The 19231-nt window shown below is 39.5% G+C and overlaps 2 protein-coding genes across 2 annotated transcripts in view; one reads left to right on the forward strand and one right to left on the reverse strand.

Moving 5' to 3' along the window:
* Positions 1-5748, forward strand: part of KCTD15 (potassium channel tetramerization domain containing 15) — a 40953-nt gene extending 35205 nt beyond the window's left edge. The window contains exon 4 of the mRNA XM_009282837.1: positions 2015-5748. Coding sequence (XP_009281112.1) covers positions 2015-2170 — 156 coding nt within the window. The 3' untranslated portion in view covers positions 2171-5748. The remainder of the gene's footprint in view (positions 1-2014) is intronic.
* A 1538-nt stretch (positions 5749-7286) lies between these two features.
* LOC103901903 (transcription initiation factor TFIID subunit 4) overlaps positions 7287-19231 on the reverse strand; it is a 151312-nt gene continuing 139367 nt past the window's right edge. The window contains 1 exon segment of the mRNA XM_019473018.1: positions 7287-7599. Within this exon segment, the coding sequence (XP_019328563.1) occupies positions 7432-7599 (168 nt within the window). The 3' untranslated portion in view covers positions 7287-7431.

The following is a 19231-nucleotide window of genomic DNA, read 5'->3' on the forward strand; positions in this document are numbered from 1 at the left end:
GGCTGTGTCCCCTCCCAACTTCTTGTGCACCCCCAGCCTGCTCGCTGGTGGGGTGGGGTGAGAGGCAGAAAAGGCCTTGACTCTGTGCAAGCCCTGCTCAGCAACAACAAAAACATCCCTGTGTTATCAACATTGTTCTCATCCTAAATCCAAAACACAGCACTGTACCAGCTACTCTGAAGAAAATTAACTCTATCCCAGCCAAAACCAGGACACTGAGAACATAAGTCCCTGTGTCCCAAGGCCAGGCAGAGCTCCTCGGGCAAGCTGATTTCCAGCAGATTCTGTATGTGTTAGAGCAGCTCCTTTCCTTTGCCTGTCCTTAGCAGCCAGAGTAGCAAGTACAAGGTTTTAGTTACCACTAGAAACCCAAACCATGGATTAAAATGCAGATGGCTAACACAGGTGACCTCAAAGGAGGGTTTCCCGTGGATTAAAAGCAGCAAATGCTGCCATTGGTTTGCATTGCACTGCGATACCACCTTGGATACAGTTGTGCTTTTGAAATCAGTTACCTTTAATAAAGGCTCCAAACTGATGTTTCTGGAGAAAGCAATGCCAACGTGCGGTCAGAAGAAGCAGTGCACTAAGAAATGCACCTTGGCCTCACGTGGGTCTGTGTGCAAGGGTAAGGGCAGAGGTCTGGTGTGCAGATCTTTAACATAGTCAGCTTGGGCCTTGAAACATAAGACTCTTAAGTACTACTGCAGTAGGTGTAACTGCAGAAGTGCTTCACAGGGCTAGTAAAACCAAAAAAGAAAGCAAATTCTTTCCATGTCATAAACCTGTGAAAGCATACGAGTTGACTCCATCTGAAGTTCGGTATATTGCTTAGACACTTTTCTAGGTCGAGTGAACAAGTTTTTAAATAGCTTCGTCCCTGTCGTTGTGGGTGGCAGACGGCTGTCACAAGAGGATGCTGGTGTTACTAAGTTCATCAGGTTTAGTAAACCACCGGGTTCACGTCCCAGCGCAGTGCACCCATGTGCTGTAGCAATGGAAGCGGTACCTTGGGCAAGACTGTTACAGAACAGTACAGGCTGCTCCTCCTCAACAGCATTTATCAGTAGAGAAAAATACAGGAACCATTTTTCTAGGCTACTGCCCTGGAGAGCCACCAGCAGGAGGGATGGAGCACGGCATCTCCTCCTGTGGACCTTACATTGCAGATCTGCCAAAGGTGGATCTGGCATCCACTGTCACCTAATGCTGAGAAAACTCTGTGTGCATCCTGCTCTGCTGGGAAACACGCTCCCCCATGTGAAAACACGGCCCCTGTCATATTGCCAAGATCAGTATATCCTAGGGTAATGTGCTGTGTGACAGTCTCAGAAATTAAAGTTGCCTCGGGGTTCCTTAAATTCATGCATCTGAATTGCACCAACTTTTCTTTAGAAGGAGAAAGAGAAAATACATATTTGGGCAATACAAATTAACCTCTTTCTTGGGCCAGAATGTTTCCTTATTGTCCACGGCTTGGCTCCACATCCCGTCCCTGCCATGCTTTGCTAAAAGCAGCGCTCCCTTCCAGCAAGGGAAAATCACAGCTGAGATTTCTGTGAAGATCTGGTGGAAGCGTCACTCAGACTCCTAATACATTTTCATCTGCCAAGGAAGAGCTGAGAAATGTTTTCAGCCCCTTTCTGTAAGACTGTTCATATTACTAATGAATAATGGGCACTTTCTATTACGACTTAAACCTGATGTTGCTTTCTATAAGCAGTAAGATAGCATCAGCATCACCACAGTCCAGTATTTTACTATATAATGTCCTAAGCTGCTCTGCAGAGTGCTTATTTGTTTGATTAATTTTTGTTTTCTACAGAGGTTTGCTAAGAGCGAGACTTTAATCACAGTGTAGTCATTTAAGAATAAGTTCTAGAATTATAGCTGAATAATATTCATTCAACGAGGACTTGAAAGACTAAATCCATCATTTAGATCCAGTGCCCCTGAATGTTTTTATCACTAAAGTTTGCTAAATATTAATCTGAATTTTTTCCCCATATTGCAGGTGCTCGAAAGATTATTTCAGAAGGGATTTAACGTGGCAGCTTCATGCGGTGGTGGGGTGGATTCCTCTCAGTTCAGTGAATACGTGCTGTGTCGCGAAGACAGACGACCACAACCTACCCCAACAATCAGAATAAAACAGGAGCCCCTGGACTAGTCCCTACCCGTACTCCTTTGTAACCGTAGAAGTGTTTAATAGTCCCTTATGTGAAACACTAAGGATTTGCAAAACAGTATTAGCAAACAGATTTTGACTTTATGTTGCCAATTAGTGGTATTCTGAAACTACCTGTCACATAGCCAGCCATGAAATGCATTTGAAAAACCAGTTGTCCGTTTTTCACAATGAAATTCCTGAGCATGCTCAGCGTACCAGCCCTGCTGGGAATAACGTACTTTGGGCTGAAACAGCTGTGGTGGTGAAAAAGGCAAAGCTTCGTAAACCCCTGACCCTAGATTGGACTTCTGCAGAAAGACCAAGTAAAGCAATTTGAGTAGATCAGCAGGAGAAACGGTTCTGACAGCCTTTCCGACGATACCCCGATGCTGTGACGTGTGGAAGTGGGCACCTCCGAGAGGAAGATGGTACACGAAAAACTGCACTGAGTATCTTCCCTGACTGCCGCACCTCCTTCATATCAGACGTGCTTTACACCTCCCATACATTACATTACACTTCTGTGATTGTACTCACTCATGCTAGCAAATGGCTTATTTTTATACAACATTTCCAACTGAAATATCTCTCTGTGGACAGAATCCAGAATCAGAAAAGGACAGATTTATAGTCAACTGGTGCTCAGTACTAAAAAAAACCACACAAATGAAACAAAACAGCAACAAAAAAAATAACAAGGCCGATGATGGCAATATTTGCAAAAGTAGGGATCTGGAAGCACAAAATAAAATGCCATCCACCATCACACAAGGGTCACATACCTAACGTGGAGCTGTAGTTCTCTTAAAGCCAGTCTTGTTTTGACTCGGAAACTCTTAAGTTTTGCATCATCAAAGCAGCATGGTTTGCCAAGCAAGCTCTGCCACCCCTTGTTACTCATTTACTAACCGTGTTATAAGCCCACATTTAGAAGGAAGCGTTACGAATTTTGGACAAGCCTACTCTTCATGGGTCTGGAATTTTTGCAAAAAGATGTTAAAACCCTCTACTGCCATTGTCCGATGAAAGCAGGCCACCTTTTGTTTAGATTGTTTTTCCCCTGTTATTTTAAACTATTATTAAAATACCGATTCTGTAGCTGCCCTCTATCTGTGTAATTTTCTCTATAACGAAGCCCGCTGTCTGCAGGAGGTTACTGCTCCTTCCATGAATCAGTATCGACTCTGACTTGCAGGGCTTCCTAACTCAGGAGACAGCACCATGTTTGCAGGTGCAAGGTTATAAATAGCATTCTGCTAAACCCTGTTTATTGCTGTTTAGCATGATTCACGTGTTAATCGCAATTTAGTTTCTCCCACATTAATTTATAGAATACTGTTGTAGATGCTGAATTTTAATTAAACTCTTTCTAGATGCATAAATATGGCCATATAGAACAAGGGACAGAGTATTAGACGTCAACAATTCCTTAATGCCAAATGATTACAATCAGGCAAAATAAAAGAATCACGTTTAAGACTAATATTTTCAAAAGCGATGAGCTGTACTGAATATCCAAGGTGCAATCTAGGCGGGGGGTCTAACTTCTCGAAACGGGCTGGATACCTGCCTGTGGAAAATCGGACCTCTGCAGGTTTTCTCACCTTGGTTACTCAACTCGGAAATCTCTTCTGGAAATCTTAGCCGATACGTATCGGCCTGCTAACTTAGCAGAACAGTTGAGCAAATCTGTCTACTTCAAAAGAGTTGTAAAGTTATTTTATTTTGTGGTTTTATACTTGTACGACATTCTGAAGTTGCTAGGCATTGCCGTATTTGAATATATGGCACAACATTCACCTTTGTATGTAAGATATCTGTAGAATTGTATATTATACATTTAATATTGTAAAGAACTTAACGTATAATTGTCACGTATTTGTGTATGCACATTTCTTATACAGTACTTCATGCCATAAACATTTCTGTAAAGTAAATGATCAAAAACAAGAAGTAGGGTGGAACACTCACTGTATCTCCCGTGTTGTTTGAAAGAGGTGAGAACTTTCGATTGCGTCTCCTCCGGCCTTTTGCTCCGTTCAGCTTGATGTAGCCATGTCTTACAAAAAGAGAAAAAAAAAAAAATTTATTTATTACTTTCATACATTGAGTCCACTTTAAGTTCAACGTATCCTTAAATAATCCGTTCAGCCTCATGTTTCTATCCTGTGAACACTTCTGTCCTGCCCTCCTGAACAGGGAGAGTTAGCGCTAGCAGCGGCTGAGCGCTCGTCTCTCAGCGCATCCTCTCCGCTCGTTACCTCTCAGCCAGGGGAGAAAGGCAAACGCCTCACGTTTACGTTTAAACACAGGGGCCCGGTTCTGCCACTCGTGCTCAGGCCAAGCCTCCCCCGAGGGCTGTCTGCAAGTCGGACCAGACGCCGAGTACCTGCCGAGTGCCGAGCACATCCAGCTCCCGCCGAAGGCGCAGGCAGGCAGCGCTCTCGGCCTGGAAGCAGGATGCTGCTTTTAGATGTACGCAGAACGCCACTGGAAGTAGTTGTGGTTGGCTGGTTGGTTTTTCTTCAGTTTGGTGTTCACCGTACTTCTTTTTTATAGCTCAATAAAGCAGCTCCAGTACTTCGGGCAGCTTGCTAAGGTGGCATCGTAAAGGGTTCCAGGCTGCGCCAGCCGAGTTAAATGTGAACTTGAGATGGAAAGTGTGAGCCATGACATCACAACATTGACTGCAAAATAGCACTAAGGCAAGGAAGACATGTGGAAACAATCACTTTGTTAGAAGAAATACGCCTTTTAAAAAAAAAAAAGTTAAGCTAGGACATGTTCCTTTAGTTAGTAACTTCAGGTCACTTATTTAAAGTTTATTACAGCTTCATTTATATCTTTTTTACTTCTGTCCCTGTATTTTTAGGCAGCAATATCAGCACAAACCGATTTGAATTTTTACTTCTGGCCTTAAACCATAGCAACATAACTTAATTAAGAACATTGCTCAGCGTCGCTAAAACAGGTTTTAAAATATCACAGAAACTCCAGTAAAGCTGTGGTGCGCAGCCAGCTAATGTTTTTATTATGAAGGCCAAAAAGTAAACGTAGCCTGGTTTTTCACCCAATTTGACTGAACAAAGTTGTTCCGATTCTCTGTTGCTGAGCGCTGAAACTGTGGCTCGAAGAACACACGTCTTCGCTAGCACTTTCTGTACAGCCCTGTGACACCACTGTGCTCCCAAGTCTCGGAAAGAAAGCGAAAGAGAGAATGTTATGTTGTGCTTATTGGACTAATCGTTTTTGAGAAAAAAAAACTGTTGAGTGCATTCATTCACTGTATTAATAGCATCGAGGTTTGTTGACAATTTTACTAGATGTTTGACAAAGGATAAGAATCAGCACAACAAAACATTGGAGTATTTGGTTTTAATATTTCTTTGTGGGTATTCTGTTAATAAAAAATGCAAAATGTTTCTGAACAGTGCTTAAGAACTACAAGACAATGTGAAATTCATGTTTGATAAATTAATACTGTATGTCACTCGATGTGTTACTTTAGTAAATTGTTTTATTTCTTTACAAAATAAGTACAAATAAGGGAGTATGTTTTCACACAAATTGGGGGTATTTACGAGTATGTACAGAAATCATCAAAATAACTGAATTCTAATAAACACAAGGCCATGTTTTCACACAAATTGGGGGTATTTACGAGTATGTACAGAAATCATCAAAATAACGTAATTCTAATAAACACAAGGCCTTTATAAACAATATGTACAAATTATCAATACATTTAAAACGTAATTTTACACTTCCTGGCCTTAAATACCTTATGAATAATCTTTTGGCTAAATAGCAGCAGTATAAATTTTCTTCTGCTTTTCATAAACCTTAAAAAATAATTAAAACTTTTGTTTTTAAAACTATTGGACAAATAGTTCTATTTGTGCTTTCGCTATGGTTTCCCATCAGAAAAAAAGTATTGCCTCAAAAAAGTGGCAAGCATAACATAGCAAAAATTGAAAAGATAAATAAGCAAATGTCGCCCTTCCATGGTTACTGATAATACTGTTATGTTTGAAGTACAACAACTTGTGCCCCCCTGCCTGCTTAGTTTTCCTATCCGATACCCATTTAAAAGACTCGCACTGACTTCGCTTGGCTTTGGTGTGGGTCCCTTAAATTCCAATTCAGCAAAGCATTTAAAAAGCATTCATCCCACCTTTAAGTACTTAAAACTACTCATTATGCGTAAAGTCATGCGCTCGTTCATGAGCCTCTCCGGACTGGAGTCCTCGAGTCCAACTGTCCAAGGCAAAGGCATCGCCAAGTCCCTGCGGTGCTGCCCTGACCACCCGGCGGCACCGGGCTGCCAGGGCTCACCCCTGCTCTCGCGATTCTCTACGAGTGGAACCGGCCCCCAAAAACTTCCTTTACAGTGACTTTAAAAATCCATATAGAACACTCTAAAATCTTCACTGAACAATACTCTCTTTTAAAACCACCATTAAACCATACTCTTTGCAATAAATAAATTAAGATATTTTTTAGAAAATAAAACCCAACTTTGATTCATGTTACTAACCAGCTGCTACAAATGTGCAAAAGATTGAAGAGACTTAGAAAACAACTGGAAGCCAGTCAAGGTAACTCAGCTGGGACCCGAACGCACAGATTTCATACACTTAGGATTTGGTTCAGCAAATGGCTCAGGAAATGAGCTGTGCGATAAAAGCAAAAATCCTAAATATATAAAATCTGTGAGAGTGTGCAGTGGCTATTCTCTTCGCTGTGCAAAAAATTGCAATTATAACTAATCTAAAACAACAACAGGTATCACCATGGTTAGTCAGTGGAAACAGTGCTAGTAAAACTAAAAAGAAAACCAAATCAGCACCGTAAGTGAGCATACAGGTTAACACCATGGTTAGGTCCCAATCCTGCCAACCCCTCCCAATCCTCCTGCCGTGAGATGGTTTAGGTGAGCCATTGCAGCAGTCTTTCCATTTGCGTAACTTCAACGCCATCTGCATCAGCCTTATCTAAAATGGCCAAACGGAGCAAGACTTTGATGTTGGTTATATCTGTGGACTTAACATTTTAAGACCTTTTGCACATTTTTTGTGTGTTTTTTATAATTTTTTTTTTTTTTTTTTTACATAAAGGGAATTTATTGCATGTGTCTGACAATTTTACAAAACAAAATTACTGGAACATTGACTTCTGAAAAAAATAGAAGGCACATTAAAATGACAGCTTTTCAATGCAAGTTGAGCTTCTGTATGGAGAAATCAGTACAATTCTTGGCTTTATTTAAGCAGAGCTCGATAGAGCAGGAGAGAATGGCTCGTTTCTCTTTCCTGTTCCATGTAGAAGATGAAGTCCCTGAGGTTTACGCGAGTTATTTTCTGTCGTGCATACTGCCTGGGCGAAGGAGTCCCCAAGCCAGCCTGACTCCCACCGGACATACCGAGGCCCTACAAAGAAAACACAGCAAAGTCAAAAGTCCTGCAACAGTGAAGAGTTTCCTCATACTCTCAGGTTTACAACTACTAACTGCCGGCCTGTTTTAAACATCTTAAACGGATTATTATGAGCCTAATTCTGAAAGTATTACATGGAATTTTGTTTCTTTTTTTTCCTATTCTTTGGAGTCTCACCAAGTTAACCTGTGTAAAGAAACTCAAGTGAAACCACACATGAGGCTAGACCTTGCTCATTGACAACTCGGGACAAATATGTCTGACTAATTCTGCTACAGTCACGTTAACCGTACACATATTTGACCAGTTTAATTTCAGGAGCCTTTTAAGGACAAAAGTATTTGCAGCAGATAAAGCCATCTTTAGTATATCAAATGTGTGCACCATTCTACTCTATATCCTGGGTCTAGGACTGGAAAGAGGTGAGTGGTGTATCGGGATGTTGCTACTGCAATAACCTCCGCAGCTGCAAGTCCCGCGGGGACCCCGATTCTCTCCTCCGGGTCTACTGAAGAGAAAGGCTCAGTGTGGGGAGACACTGAACAATCTTGCTCGGGTACACAACCCACGCTCAGCTGAGAGACGGAAAAATCATAAAGACTCAGACATTGTGCGATGATAAAGACAAGCATTAATATACTGTTTTCTACTGTTTTCTAAAGTGATGTTAAATATATTTTTTTTTAATCAGTTCAGAGCTACTGAATTACTGAATACTTCATCGTGGCTTTCCTTCATCCTTTCTCTCCTAGAGAGAAAATTCACAAACTGGGCCTGAGAACACTGTAATCTGAATATTTAGAAACTGAAAGGACGCTCTGCAGTCCTGTTGAGTTTAAAACTGAAACCTGATACACACACACACATTCAACCCTTTTTTCATCCTTAGGAGACCATTGTTTTTATTAACTCCAATTGAATTCTGACAAAATAAACTTCTAACTTAGAAAAATAGCTTTTAATCTCTAAAAAGATTTAGATTATTTTTCAAACATCTAAGATATCTGGCAAAGTTTTCAATACTTTTAAAATCCCAAATTTACTTACTGCTTTACTTACTTAATAACCTACCTTTCTTTCCCCAGGAAATACTTATTCTAGGATCTTGATTCTATAGCTATTAAAAATACAGTTAAGCATAATTTTACTACGGAAAGATTGTAGGGGAAACATATATGGTATATTGCGAGTAAGACGTAGCACTGTTTTCTCTGTTGCTTTTCGCTCTGTGTACTGGCAGTCAGACTCCTTGCAGAACTACACCATTCAAGTTATTTCTCCTATATCTGATTATTAAATTACAGTAGTGGGGCAAATCCTATTCTCTTGTAACTGCAAACACAAAAGGCTTAATGTAGTGAAATGAATGTGGCTAAGCTTGCAGGCAAGAGAGGGAGAAGCCCACAACCTTTGAGCACCATGAACATTTGATCCGAGGGATTCTGTTCTCCAGTATGGAGTAGTTTTTGTTAATAGATTAATTGATTTACCACCTAACCTCACTGCTCATAGCAAAAGCACGTGCTGCAGCTGCAAGGGTTGCTCATCCGTGCTGAAGCCAGACACATCCCCAGTGCACAATCCATTTATTTAGTGGTGCTCTGAATTCAGCCTTTACGCCAAAACGCTTTGCATTCCTAAAAGAAATAGCATCATTTAAACTTGTGCTCTTCATCTTCCACAGGTCTGGAATGATACCCTACCTTAAGCTACCCCTTGCCTGCACTCTGACTGTGTATCCACTTTGCCAGGGCTGTTGCCACTATTTCCAACTCTCCGAGGAACCACTGTTTATGTTTTTATTTTAAATCAAGCTGACTCAAAAATATTTTTCTTTCTTCTCTGTTCCCCACATGGTGCATCTCTCCCCCCCCCCCCCCCACCAACCAATTATTAGATTCATCCTTACTACAGTTTCTGAACAGTGACAAACACACGTGTAAGAAATGTGGCCACCTTAAACTCATTAAAAAATACTGTCCATAGCATACCAGACTAGAACCGTCCTGCACACAATTACCAAATAGTACTAGAAAAGCTACGTAATCTTTTAAATTTTTCTTCATATAAAACCGTTTCTTGAATCAGTTGAGGTACATTTACAGCAAATAACTGCTTTCTATTTGGACAGAGTAGCTGGAATTAAGATGTGGTAAGTCATATTCATTGCATTTATCACTTGAGATACTGAACTTTTACGTAGGAAGAGCATATACTTAAATGCAACATCATAACATGACGTTAAGCTGTGCACATTCATAACTGCACTTGTGAGCCAATCAGTTACCTGCTAATGTTCTGTAATTGTTTTACATTGTGGAAAAAAACATAAGAACGATTTTAGAAAGTACAGAAGCACATCTGTAAACTGACAGAACAGTTATTTGTATCCGTCAATATGATCTCTAATTTAAATTAAAGACCAATTTGTTTGGTACTGCATTGCACTCAGAATTATTCTGCAGATGCTATATAAGAATGTAGACTACTAAATGCCACAATTTTTTAATTATATACATGAATGCAAGCATAGTTAAAATTAATTGCCAAGAATAGTGGAATTGAAGTAATGCAGATTTTTCTGAAGAAAAATCACATTTTTTATCAGCATGACAGACTTTTCATTAACCCAAACAAGCCCTGTGTTGTCTGTATCTATGGCAACTAATAAGAGTTACAAAGATAAAAGCTCCAATAAAAAAATAAATGGTTGTAAATTGTTTACATCCTTTATTTCCTGGCCTGTCACACCCAAGCTATTACCAAATCACACCCACTCAAATATACATCAGTACTAGTTTTTGTATCAGTGAACTTTGTAATTTAAGGGAAATGTAAGATGTTCCAGACCAGAAAAAAACATTTACTTTATATATGAACTCCTGCCTTTTCATTTTGAGATGGCTTACATACGTGAGTTATAGCAACTTCTTATCCCCTTCCATCTTGTCCTCTCCTTCTCCCCACTGCCTCTTCTCCCTTGCTGCTTCAATCCTACTTTTTTGTAACACACCAAGGTGACTGGTGACCACTTTGAACTTGGCAGCTGCAAATCCCACAGGATAGCAAGGAAGACAGCAGAGAGCAAACAAATTATTTTGTGCTCCACCTGTTCCTCGCAGGGCTACAGAGAGGTGTGCTACAACGGGGCTTTCCTGAGACCCCCACACAACTCCCGCTCCCAGCCGGAACTGAAGAGAAAATCAGTTCACAGAAAATCAAATGCAGGAATTTGCAAAAATGCCACGGTGCCATGCCCTCTGTTAACCTGTAACGCAAGACCCACTGAACCCCCCACACACTCCCGCTCCCAGCCGGAACTGAAGAGAAAATCAGTTCACAGAAAATCAAATGCAGGAATTTGCAAAAATGCCACGGTGCCATGCCCTCTGTTAACCTGTAACGCAAGACCCACTGAAACAGTCAAGAGTCCATCTACTTTAATGGGCTTTAATGCACTTCAGATACGCACAGCTGAAGTACATAGAGCTTACAGTATTTTAAATAACAGTGTTGGACTGTCAAGTTTAATTCAACTGTTGGAAGCTACCTAGCTTGAAATTACGGCTTAAGAAGAAGAATCAGAGTAATTATTGGTTCAGTATGCACATTTTGAAGCAATTCTGAATTTATGTCAGATGTGACACAAGATTTGGGCCAGCCATCTCAGCCTGTTTGCTATTTTCATGATTGTCCCCTATGAGAAAACTCATGCTGTTGGAAAAGCAGAATAAAAACGGTTCAAAATAAAATACTGACCAAAGACTTGGTAGATCACTAGGAAACTATACAACAATCTGCCAGAGAAACATGCTCTCACAGTCATAGAGTAGAAATTAAAACAAATAGCCCTGTGCACAGAGAATATTATAGAGAATATTAAAGAATACTTATCACAATAAACCCGGCTCCTCTACAGAGCATTCATCACCTCTTACCTCCTCCAGAAATATTCTCAGTCCGCTGTACTACCCTCCGCCCATCACAAACTTCCCGCCGCCTCCCAAACCTTCACCTTTTTCAAAACAGTCTCAGAACTACTCCATGGTCGGTTCTTCTCCCATCCTCACTTACCAGCCGGGCAAGCATCATCCCATGGGGTGGCTGACCCACCAGGCTGCATGTGCTCATCAGCCACCCAGCAGACATGTGGCCCCCAAGCCAAACTTACCCCAAAGCTTGCTCAGCTCACCCAGCAGCCTTTCTTCGCTGGAGAGACCAGCGTGTCTCTCTTTCCTGTACCTAAGCCAACAGTTCACATGAAAGTTATAGGGACTTAAAATCTCGAGCTCCTTCCTACCTCTGTCCCCCTTCTGCTACACCCCCCCCCCCCCCCCATTTGATCAGTATTTCCTGAAAGGTTTAAAGGCTACTGGAAAAGGGGACTGAGAGAGACAGACACACCTCATCCGAAATTTTCATGGACAAACTCTCCTACTGCTCAGACAGTAAAAATGTCTCTGTGCATTAAATTACAGTAATTACAGCAGCAGGTGTATGAAAATTAAACTGAGTAACACTCAGAAGTGTGCTGTTCCTTGCTTGAGATAGAAGTGCTTTCACTTAAGAAAGAACATGTAATATAAAATCTACACTGATTTTTATAACAGTGATTTTGACTGTTGAACAATTACATCAATTTTTTTCACAAATCTGTATACCTTCAGCTTTGAATTATAGAACCATGGAAATACAGTGCAATATTCTTGTCAGGAAACACAAAGATAAGGGCAAACAGAAGACTGCATTAAATATTTTATCCATCCTTCCTTCACCAGAAAACAATTCAGTCCTGACATCTCCTTTGAACATAGTCTTGAACTGCGGCTATTGCTTCTCTGTGACCCAGAGAGACAAGGCAATAATGATAAAAGATCTGCTGGTTTTCTTCCCAGGCTACATGGCACATCTTCGTGGCAGACTTACACTTCAATCTGAAGTATGAAAGTGGGAATCATACAGTAACAATTCAAAGCCAAGCTATCTATGGAGTGAAAAAATACCAAGAATTTTTTTGTCTCTCCAACCTCTATGCACGGAAGAGGAGTGGGAAGATAAGGTATCTCTTAGTCTGCTCTTATGAATAAGAGGTCTTGGATCATAAGAAATATTCTGGAGATACTCTGCAGCAATGATGTTTACTTGCATAAAGTGCTATTAGATCTTTGGCTGAGAGGCACTTTGTACATGAAAAACAGGTATAATACTGTGTATGATTAGCTGTCCCATGTAACGTAGGGTTTAATTCAGCACCTACTGAGGCTAATAGTAATGATTTCACTGATTTAAATGAGAGCCAAAACATCCTTAAAACAGTATTCCTCTGAAGTACAGAAAAGTAAGTAATAACTGTTCGTCAGCACCTCAAAGATTAACAATACTATATGAAATATAATTATATCTAGAAAAAGATTGTGCATCTTCATATTCACATATGGTGTCTTTACAAGTGTCTTCAGAAAGATTCGTCACCAAAAGCTATCATTTAGGCCTTCAGTTCAGCAGCATTTACAGGGAGGATTAGATACCATTATTTCTTTGGAAGCTAGTTATTTTCATTTGCAAACATTTTTATCCTGTACTATTTTAGTGCAACTGTTCCTACAGACTCCGTTTTGGCACAGGTTCGCTTGCTACACCCTCTTGGATGCAAATGCATCTCATTTCCCCTGGGCACATAAACACACACCTCACCCTGCAGACAAACATCAGAAAAACTGATTTGCACAAGTATTTACAAGTACTTCAAATACCAACACAATTGCAACATTTCAAAGACAGCATGCAGTAATTTTTATATTAAGAAATAATAAGAGGAAGGTAAATCATACTAAGACATGGATACAGTGAAAATTTTTTCTTTAGATGTGATCACTTTAGTTTATAATTACATTATGTTATTTCAACCCAAAGAAATGGGCTGCCGTTACAAGAAGAATGCTCTATATGTACCTGCTCTTTGCCTTTATTATGTTAAGCTAAGTCACATATGCAAGTACTATTATACTTGAAAACCTGCTTTGTAAAACAGCATCACACCAAAAACTTCCAGTTGAGAGAACTCGGCATCTGTTACCAACCTGACCACCTGTTCCTTCCTCTAAGAGAGCATTCCCCCCAAAACTGAATGAGAGCAGGGGCAAAAAGCAGGCTATGCGCCATTTCAGTGAGAAACAACTTGGGAAGAAGAGAAGTTTGCCCCAATGGAAATAAATCATGCAGATGAAGCGTAAGGCAGCTATAGGCTATGACATTTACCTGCTCAAGGGAGATGGGTGTTCAACTGCCCAGTCCTCAACAGGTCATTCTCAGGAAGAAACCAGACTGCAACTAATTTTAACTTCTTAATCAATTTATCCATGCAGATCTCTGAATAATCACTGCATTAATGTGAAAGAGAAAAACTCAAGTTTTTCCTGCACAGAGATACAGCTCTGTGTTCTGCGAAGACTTTTAACCTTTCAAAGATCTTTCTGTATCCCTCACTCCTCACCTGGTATGTGATAAAAACGGATGCCTCATATCCTCTGACTTCTTGCAACACACTCACCATTTGCTTGGTGGTGCAGGCTCCAGGTCTTTTAACTTACTTTGTTCACGGACCTGCTCTTCACTGCAGCTATAGATCTTGCCAACATCTTTATCCACAAACATCTCATACCTACCACAATTCACTGCCTTACTTGGACTTAAAAGCAATGACAATTTTACCTGATTAAGAACTCTAAGTTTGGGCTGCATTCTTGCAGTGGTAATTATAAGTGGAATATTCTATTTATCCTGTTTCCATCATACACATATATTTTCATTTTGTTTGGAACGTTTCTCCTCCCATGCCTTCCAAATGTTTAATCAAGTGCTGCTCCCTTTGAAATACTAATCCTGCCAAATTTTTTAAATGTTATTTTTCAAGCATTGTGGTGTGTTTCCCTTCTCATCTTTCAATATTAGCATGGGGGTGTTTTTTTGTTGGGTTTTGTTTTTTGGGTTTTTTTAAGGACTTGCCCATCTTACTCCAGCCCAGTCATGCTGTACATCCCTATATTCTCTGTCAAGAGTCAAGAAACGTCAAACCAACTTTGGGGGAAGCCCTACAGCCCAACTTGCAAGATTCACATTTTCCTTCAACTGTATTTGATTCCCATCTGAATTTTCTCTGGTGGTAATGCTTGGTATTAGTTCAAAACTATCTCAATTTTATATAGTGGGTGGCCCTTTCTTTTCTAACCTGTATGATTTTAACTTTCATTTAATCAGAAACTTAAAATAATTAAAATATTCTCAACATTCATCAATCTCTAGACACACGTAACTGTAAAATTTAACTGTTTAAAGATCTAATTAAAATATCCATCACTGCTATCCAGTAAAGGTTGCTTTTTTCGTCTATCTCTTACTGAAGACATGCTGAGCAGAACAACTGTAGGGGACAGTGTAACTGTGGGGGACTAGATTCATTGATAGCAGGTGTTGATGAAGAAAAAATCAGCACTAAGTAGTGCATCGTGACACTGCGTGTGCAAGCTATATCTCACCTATTTAAGGTGAGACACAGATATCATATAGCTGTTTCATATATTGCCAGTCCTCCCATGGGAAAAGCGGGAGACAAAAGTATCTAAATCTTAATGCTTGTGAAAAAAAAAAAAATCTTACAAATGCAAAATCTAAACACAAAATCACTTTCTCAACTCTTGAGAGCATGAATTGCCCTCATTCATCTCAACTGACTTTCAGTTCTTAAGCCTAATTATGATGTATAACATCCAGACTTTAAAATAATTATGTTTGCAACTGTGGGCCATCTCGCGCACTTCCCAGCAATTGTGCAAGTGCCAATCAAGTGACTTTATGCACCACTTGCCAAACAAAGGGCAAAAATAGCCACAGATCTACCAGCTCTTGGCACATTTTATTCCTGTGTAAAATTTGCTCGTAGATTAGCTACAACCTACAAACAGTGGTATAAACCTTTCCCTAAAATTACCAGAGGCTCCTCTGTGGACTGAGAGTAGTATATGGCCCTAATTCGTACACCCAGCCCATTAAATAAAACAAAACAAAGCAGGCAATGCGGTTATCTCAGAATTGAGTGGCAATAAAATTAAGCCCTAAATGCTACTACCTTCAGCTTGCAGGATAAACACATTGTCAGAACACAGTCCAGCGTACAGGAAATAAGACGTTAACATTTGTAAATAAAATGTGGAAGACGGCTAACATTCTTTTCTATTACTGCAAGTATCATGGAATATAATTAAGGCCTGGTGCATTTCAGACATTAGGGAGAGATGATAGAGTTCAGCAGGGAGAAGTCACTGAATCATTTAGCCACTCATTTCTTGATTTCTTAACATTTCTGTTTCTTACAGTTATGTCTCACTCTTGACTCTTTTTAAGTTAGTGGTTTTGTTTGTTCGGAAAATATTCGAAAAACTTAAATCGGATTGGCACAAATAACTCTTGGAAGAACGGCTCCAAAAAGGAAACAAGGTGGGTTTTCTCTCCTACAGACATCAGTAAGCTTACCGGAGCCCCCATTCAATATGTTCTTTAGCTTCCCCTTCTACGTTACGAAGACAGTCCCTTGCATGTCATGGTCACCACGTGCTGTTTACCATGCTGTACTCTTTCTCATGTCCTTTTCTAAGTCCCCTGCCTCTCTCTCTCTTCCACAGCAGGATCACTTCTCCAGGACTCAAAGCAGATATGCTTCATGACCTGCATGTCTCTACCACTCTTCATTGCTCTGTCCTCCAGATCGCAATCTAATCTGCCACCAAACCTGAAACTGCTTCAGCATACATACTTCCACTGTCTTTAAAAAAAAAAAAAACACCAAACAAAACACAACCCTCTGCTTCATACTGTCCTCTAACCTCTTAGTGTCAATCCAGGTTTTTCCTTTCTCTCCATTATCAGACAAAATAAGACAGCCAAGCCTTGAGTAAAAAGCAGATCAGTTTAACTTATAAACACTATACTGACAATTTAAACTTTGCTCTAACATTTTAAAAACCCTGTAATCCCCTCTTACTTCATGAATTCCCAAATCCTTATCTTCCTCCAACCCATTTCACCACAAACAAACAACCTTTTAAAGACACTTATATTCAGCACAGCCAACAACAGGGAATAAACCTTGAATTTCAAACTAAGCCATTTGAAAAAAAACCCACAACCTTACTTGTTTTTGTAAAGTTAACCCTTTCACACTCTCGCAATTATCCCAGATCCATCTCTTTTTATAAAGCGGGATTAAATGCATCACAAAAACTTTCAAGAACATCCTTTAACCAACTGTATCTTGCTGTAACAAAATGATTGAGCAATCCATATCTAAAAGTCTCTTCAGTCTACAGATGATCATGGAGAAGACATGGTGATGTACAAAAACATTTTTTTCAGATGTTAAAGCTCTACTCTTAGTTATCTCTACTTCTCATCTTTACTATACTGATAAACTTGGATACCACTCAGACTACCTCAAGAAAAGAAGAATTAACAAATATCACAACTATGACCACCTTTCCTTTATTAGAAAAACCCCCAATATATATAGTTATTAATTATTTAAAATAGATTAAAAAACAGATAGCCAAAATCAAAGGCTCCATTACAAACAACTCTAATTAAAACAGATATTATAATAGATAATAGGAAATAAGTCCAAGACAGACACAAAATCACCTAATAACATAAATCATCTGATACATATTGAATAGCTATTACTAACAGGTCCCGAAAGCTGACAATGATCAATGTATAAACTGACAAGTCTCTCAGATCTAATTACTCCCAAAATAAAATAAACATGAATATTATCTAAAAAAGAGGGTTCCAACTACAGAAGAAAAACCTTTCCCAAAGTACAGGCAAAAACAGAGGCTCGTGATGGGATTTTTTTTGGCAAAGTTAAACAAAAGGCAGTGGAGTGTAATATATTCACTGTCTTTGGAAGGGAGCTGGCACAACCAATCATCAGCAACGTGAGAAGTCGAACAGATGACGGAAGAGGACAACCGAGCAGACATATGCCAACGTACACATGCACACATACTGAAGAGGATTACTAAATTAATTAGAGAGGCAAGTGAAAAAACAATGTGGCATTCAGAATGCGCCCAATAGTATGGAGTGATGCTACTGGCCTATTTTTACCATTGGCAATAAGAGAGGAGAAACAGCTAGCTCTAGTAGGAGCAAGTGCATTATGATACAACACAACATGAGCATTATAAAATGCGAGATGAATCTCAAGCCCAGAGGCTCTTTAGCACCACTCCAAATCACAACTCTCTGCCTTCATTTTTCTTCTTTGCTACCATTCCACTTCTTCTCCCAGTACTTCTGACTTGATTAACCCTTTTTTCTCTTTCTTGTATTTTACCTTCCTGTTTTCATGGTATCACATCAGATTCTTTAAAAAGCATCTGAGTAATAACAGCAGAGATTATAGATCAGGAGTCAGATTTTCTGAAGTACTCTAACCCAGTGAAGCTCCAGTTGTTTCCAATGAGAAATTTATCACTTCATTGGCACCTTAATAAGATACCATGCTCTTTTGAATATCTGGCCCCCAATTAAAAGTTACATAAATCAGAAATCAAATTGTAACCTGTTTTTAATGGTCTGAATTCATGTGCTGTGAATTTGTTTTTTCTTTAAATACTTTCCCCAGAAATTCAAGTATAATGAGCCTGAAACAGACTTCCTGAAATACAAGCGTCGTTTTAGCTTTTTGAGAATTAGAAAAGATACAGTTGCATGCTATGCCTAATTTTTTTTATCCCTTTCTGGAATAGTGAGTTCTGTTGTGCAATTTAACCAATTACAGCTTTCTCATTAACCTGGCCTGAAATTATGAAATAAATTTTTCAAGAGTTTTTTTATCTTTCTAAAAATCTGCGTTAGGATCACTGATCTTTCCACACAGTACATATAATGTGCTACCTGAACGTGCGCGGCAGTAACATACGGTACAGTAGGTTATAACTATTTTACCATCTCTTCTATCTGAACTCTAACCTTGATAATCCCATATAGCTTTTCCCGCTAACTGCCGCAGTTCTTAGATCTTGGCTTCTACTTTCCCTTTTAAAATTAAATTGCAGCAAAATGGACGGCCAGATTACATGCTGCTCTTCAGAAGCCTTCATTGCTCCTCAGATGACTTAATTTGGCCAGGGTCTTAAACAAATAATTCCTTCAAAACTACACACTCCCCCCCAGTTAATAAAACAAATCAGTAATCAGAACATTCTTTATTCTGAAAATTATTGCTCAATATCCTGCCATATTCTTTACATACTCATTTATAAAGTACTTTGTTTCTATTATGCTTTTATGTAGAAAAGTGCATCACTGTCAGTGGAACTACAGTGGACTCAATACTTTCCAAGAGCAAACTTCAGGTTTTTAGCAATGTTCCCCACAGTGCTTGACTCAGTCTCTGTTTAACTAACTCACACTATGAAGCAGACTGAATCTAATCTGTTTTTTGCACAAACAGCAACATTACTATAACACCTTACCATCTTGCTACTCTGTATACCCATAAAAACTAAACAGTAGCATCATATTGAAAAATAAAACCTTAATCTTATGTCAATAAACATAAGCTCTC

This window comes from Aptenodytes forsteri, unplaced genomic scaffold (assembly GCF_000699145.1).
Source record: "Aptenodytes forsteri isolate BGI_AS27 unplaced genomic scaffold, ASM69914v1 Scaffold70, whole genome shotgun sequence".
In the NCBI taxonomy this organism is placed as follows: Eukaryota; Metazoa; Chordata; class Aves; order Sphenisciformes; family Spheniscidae; genus Aptenodytes; species Aptenodytes forsteri.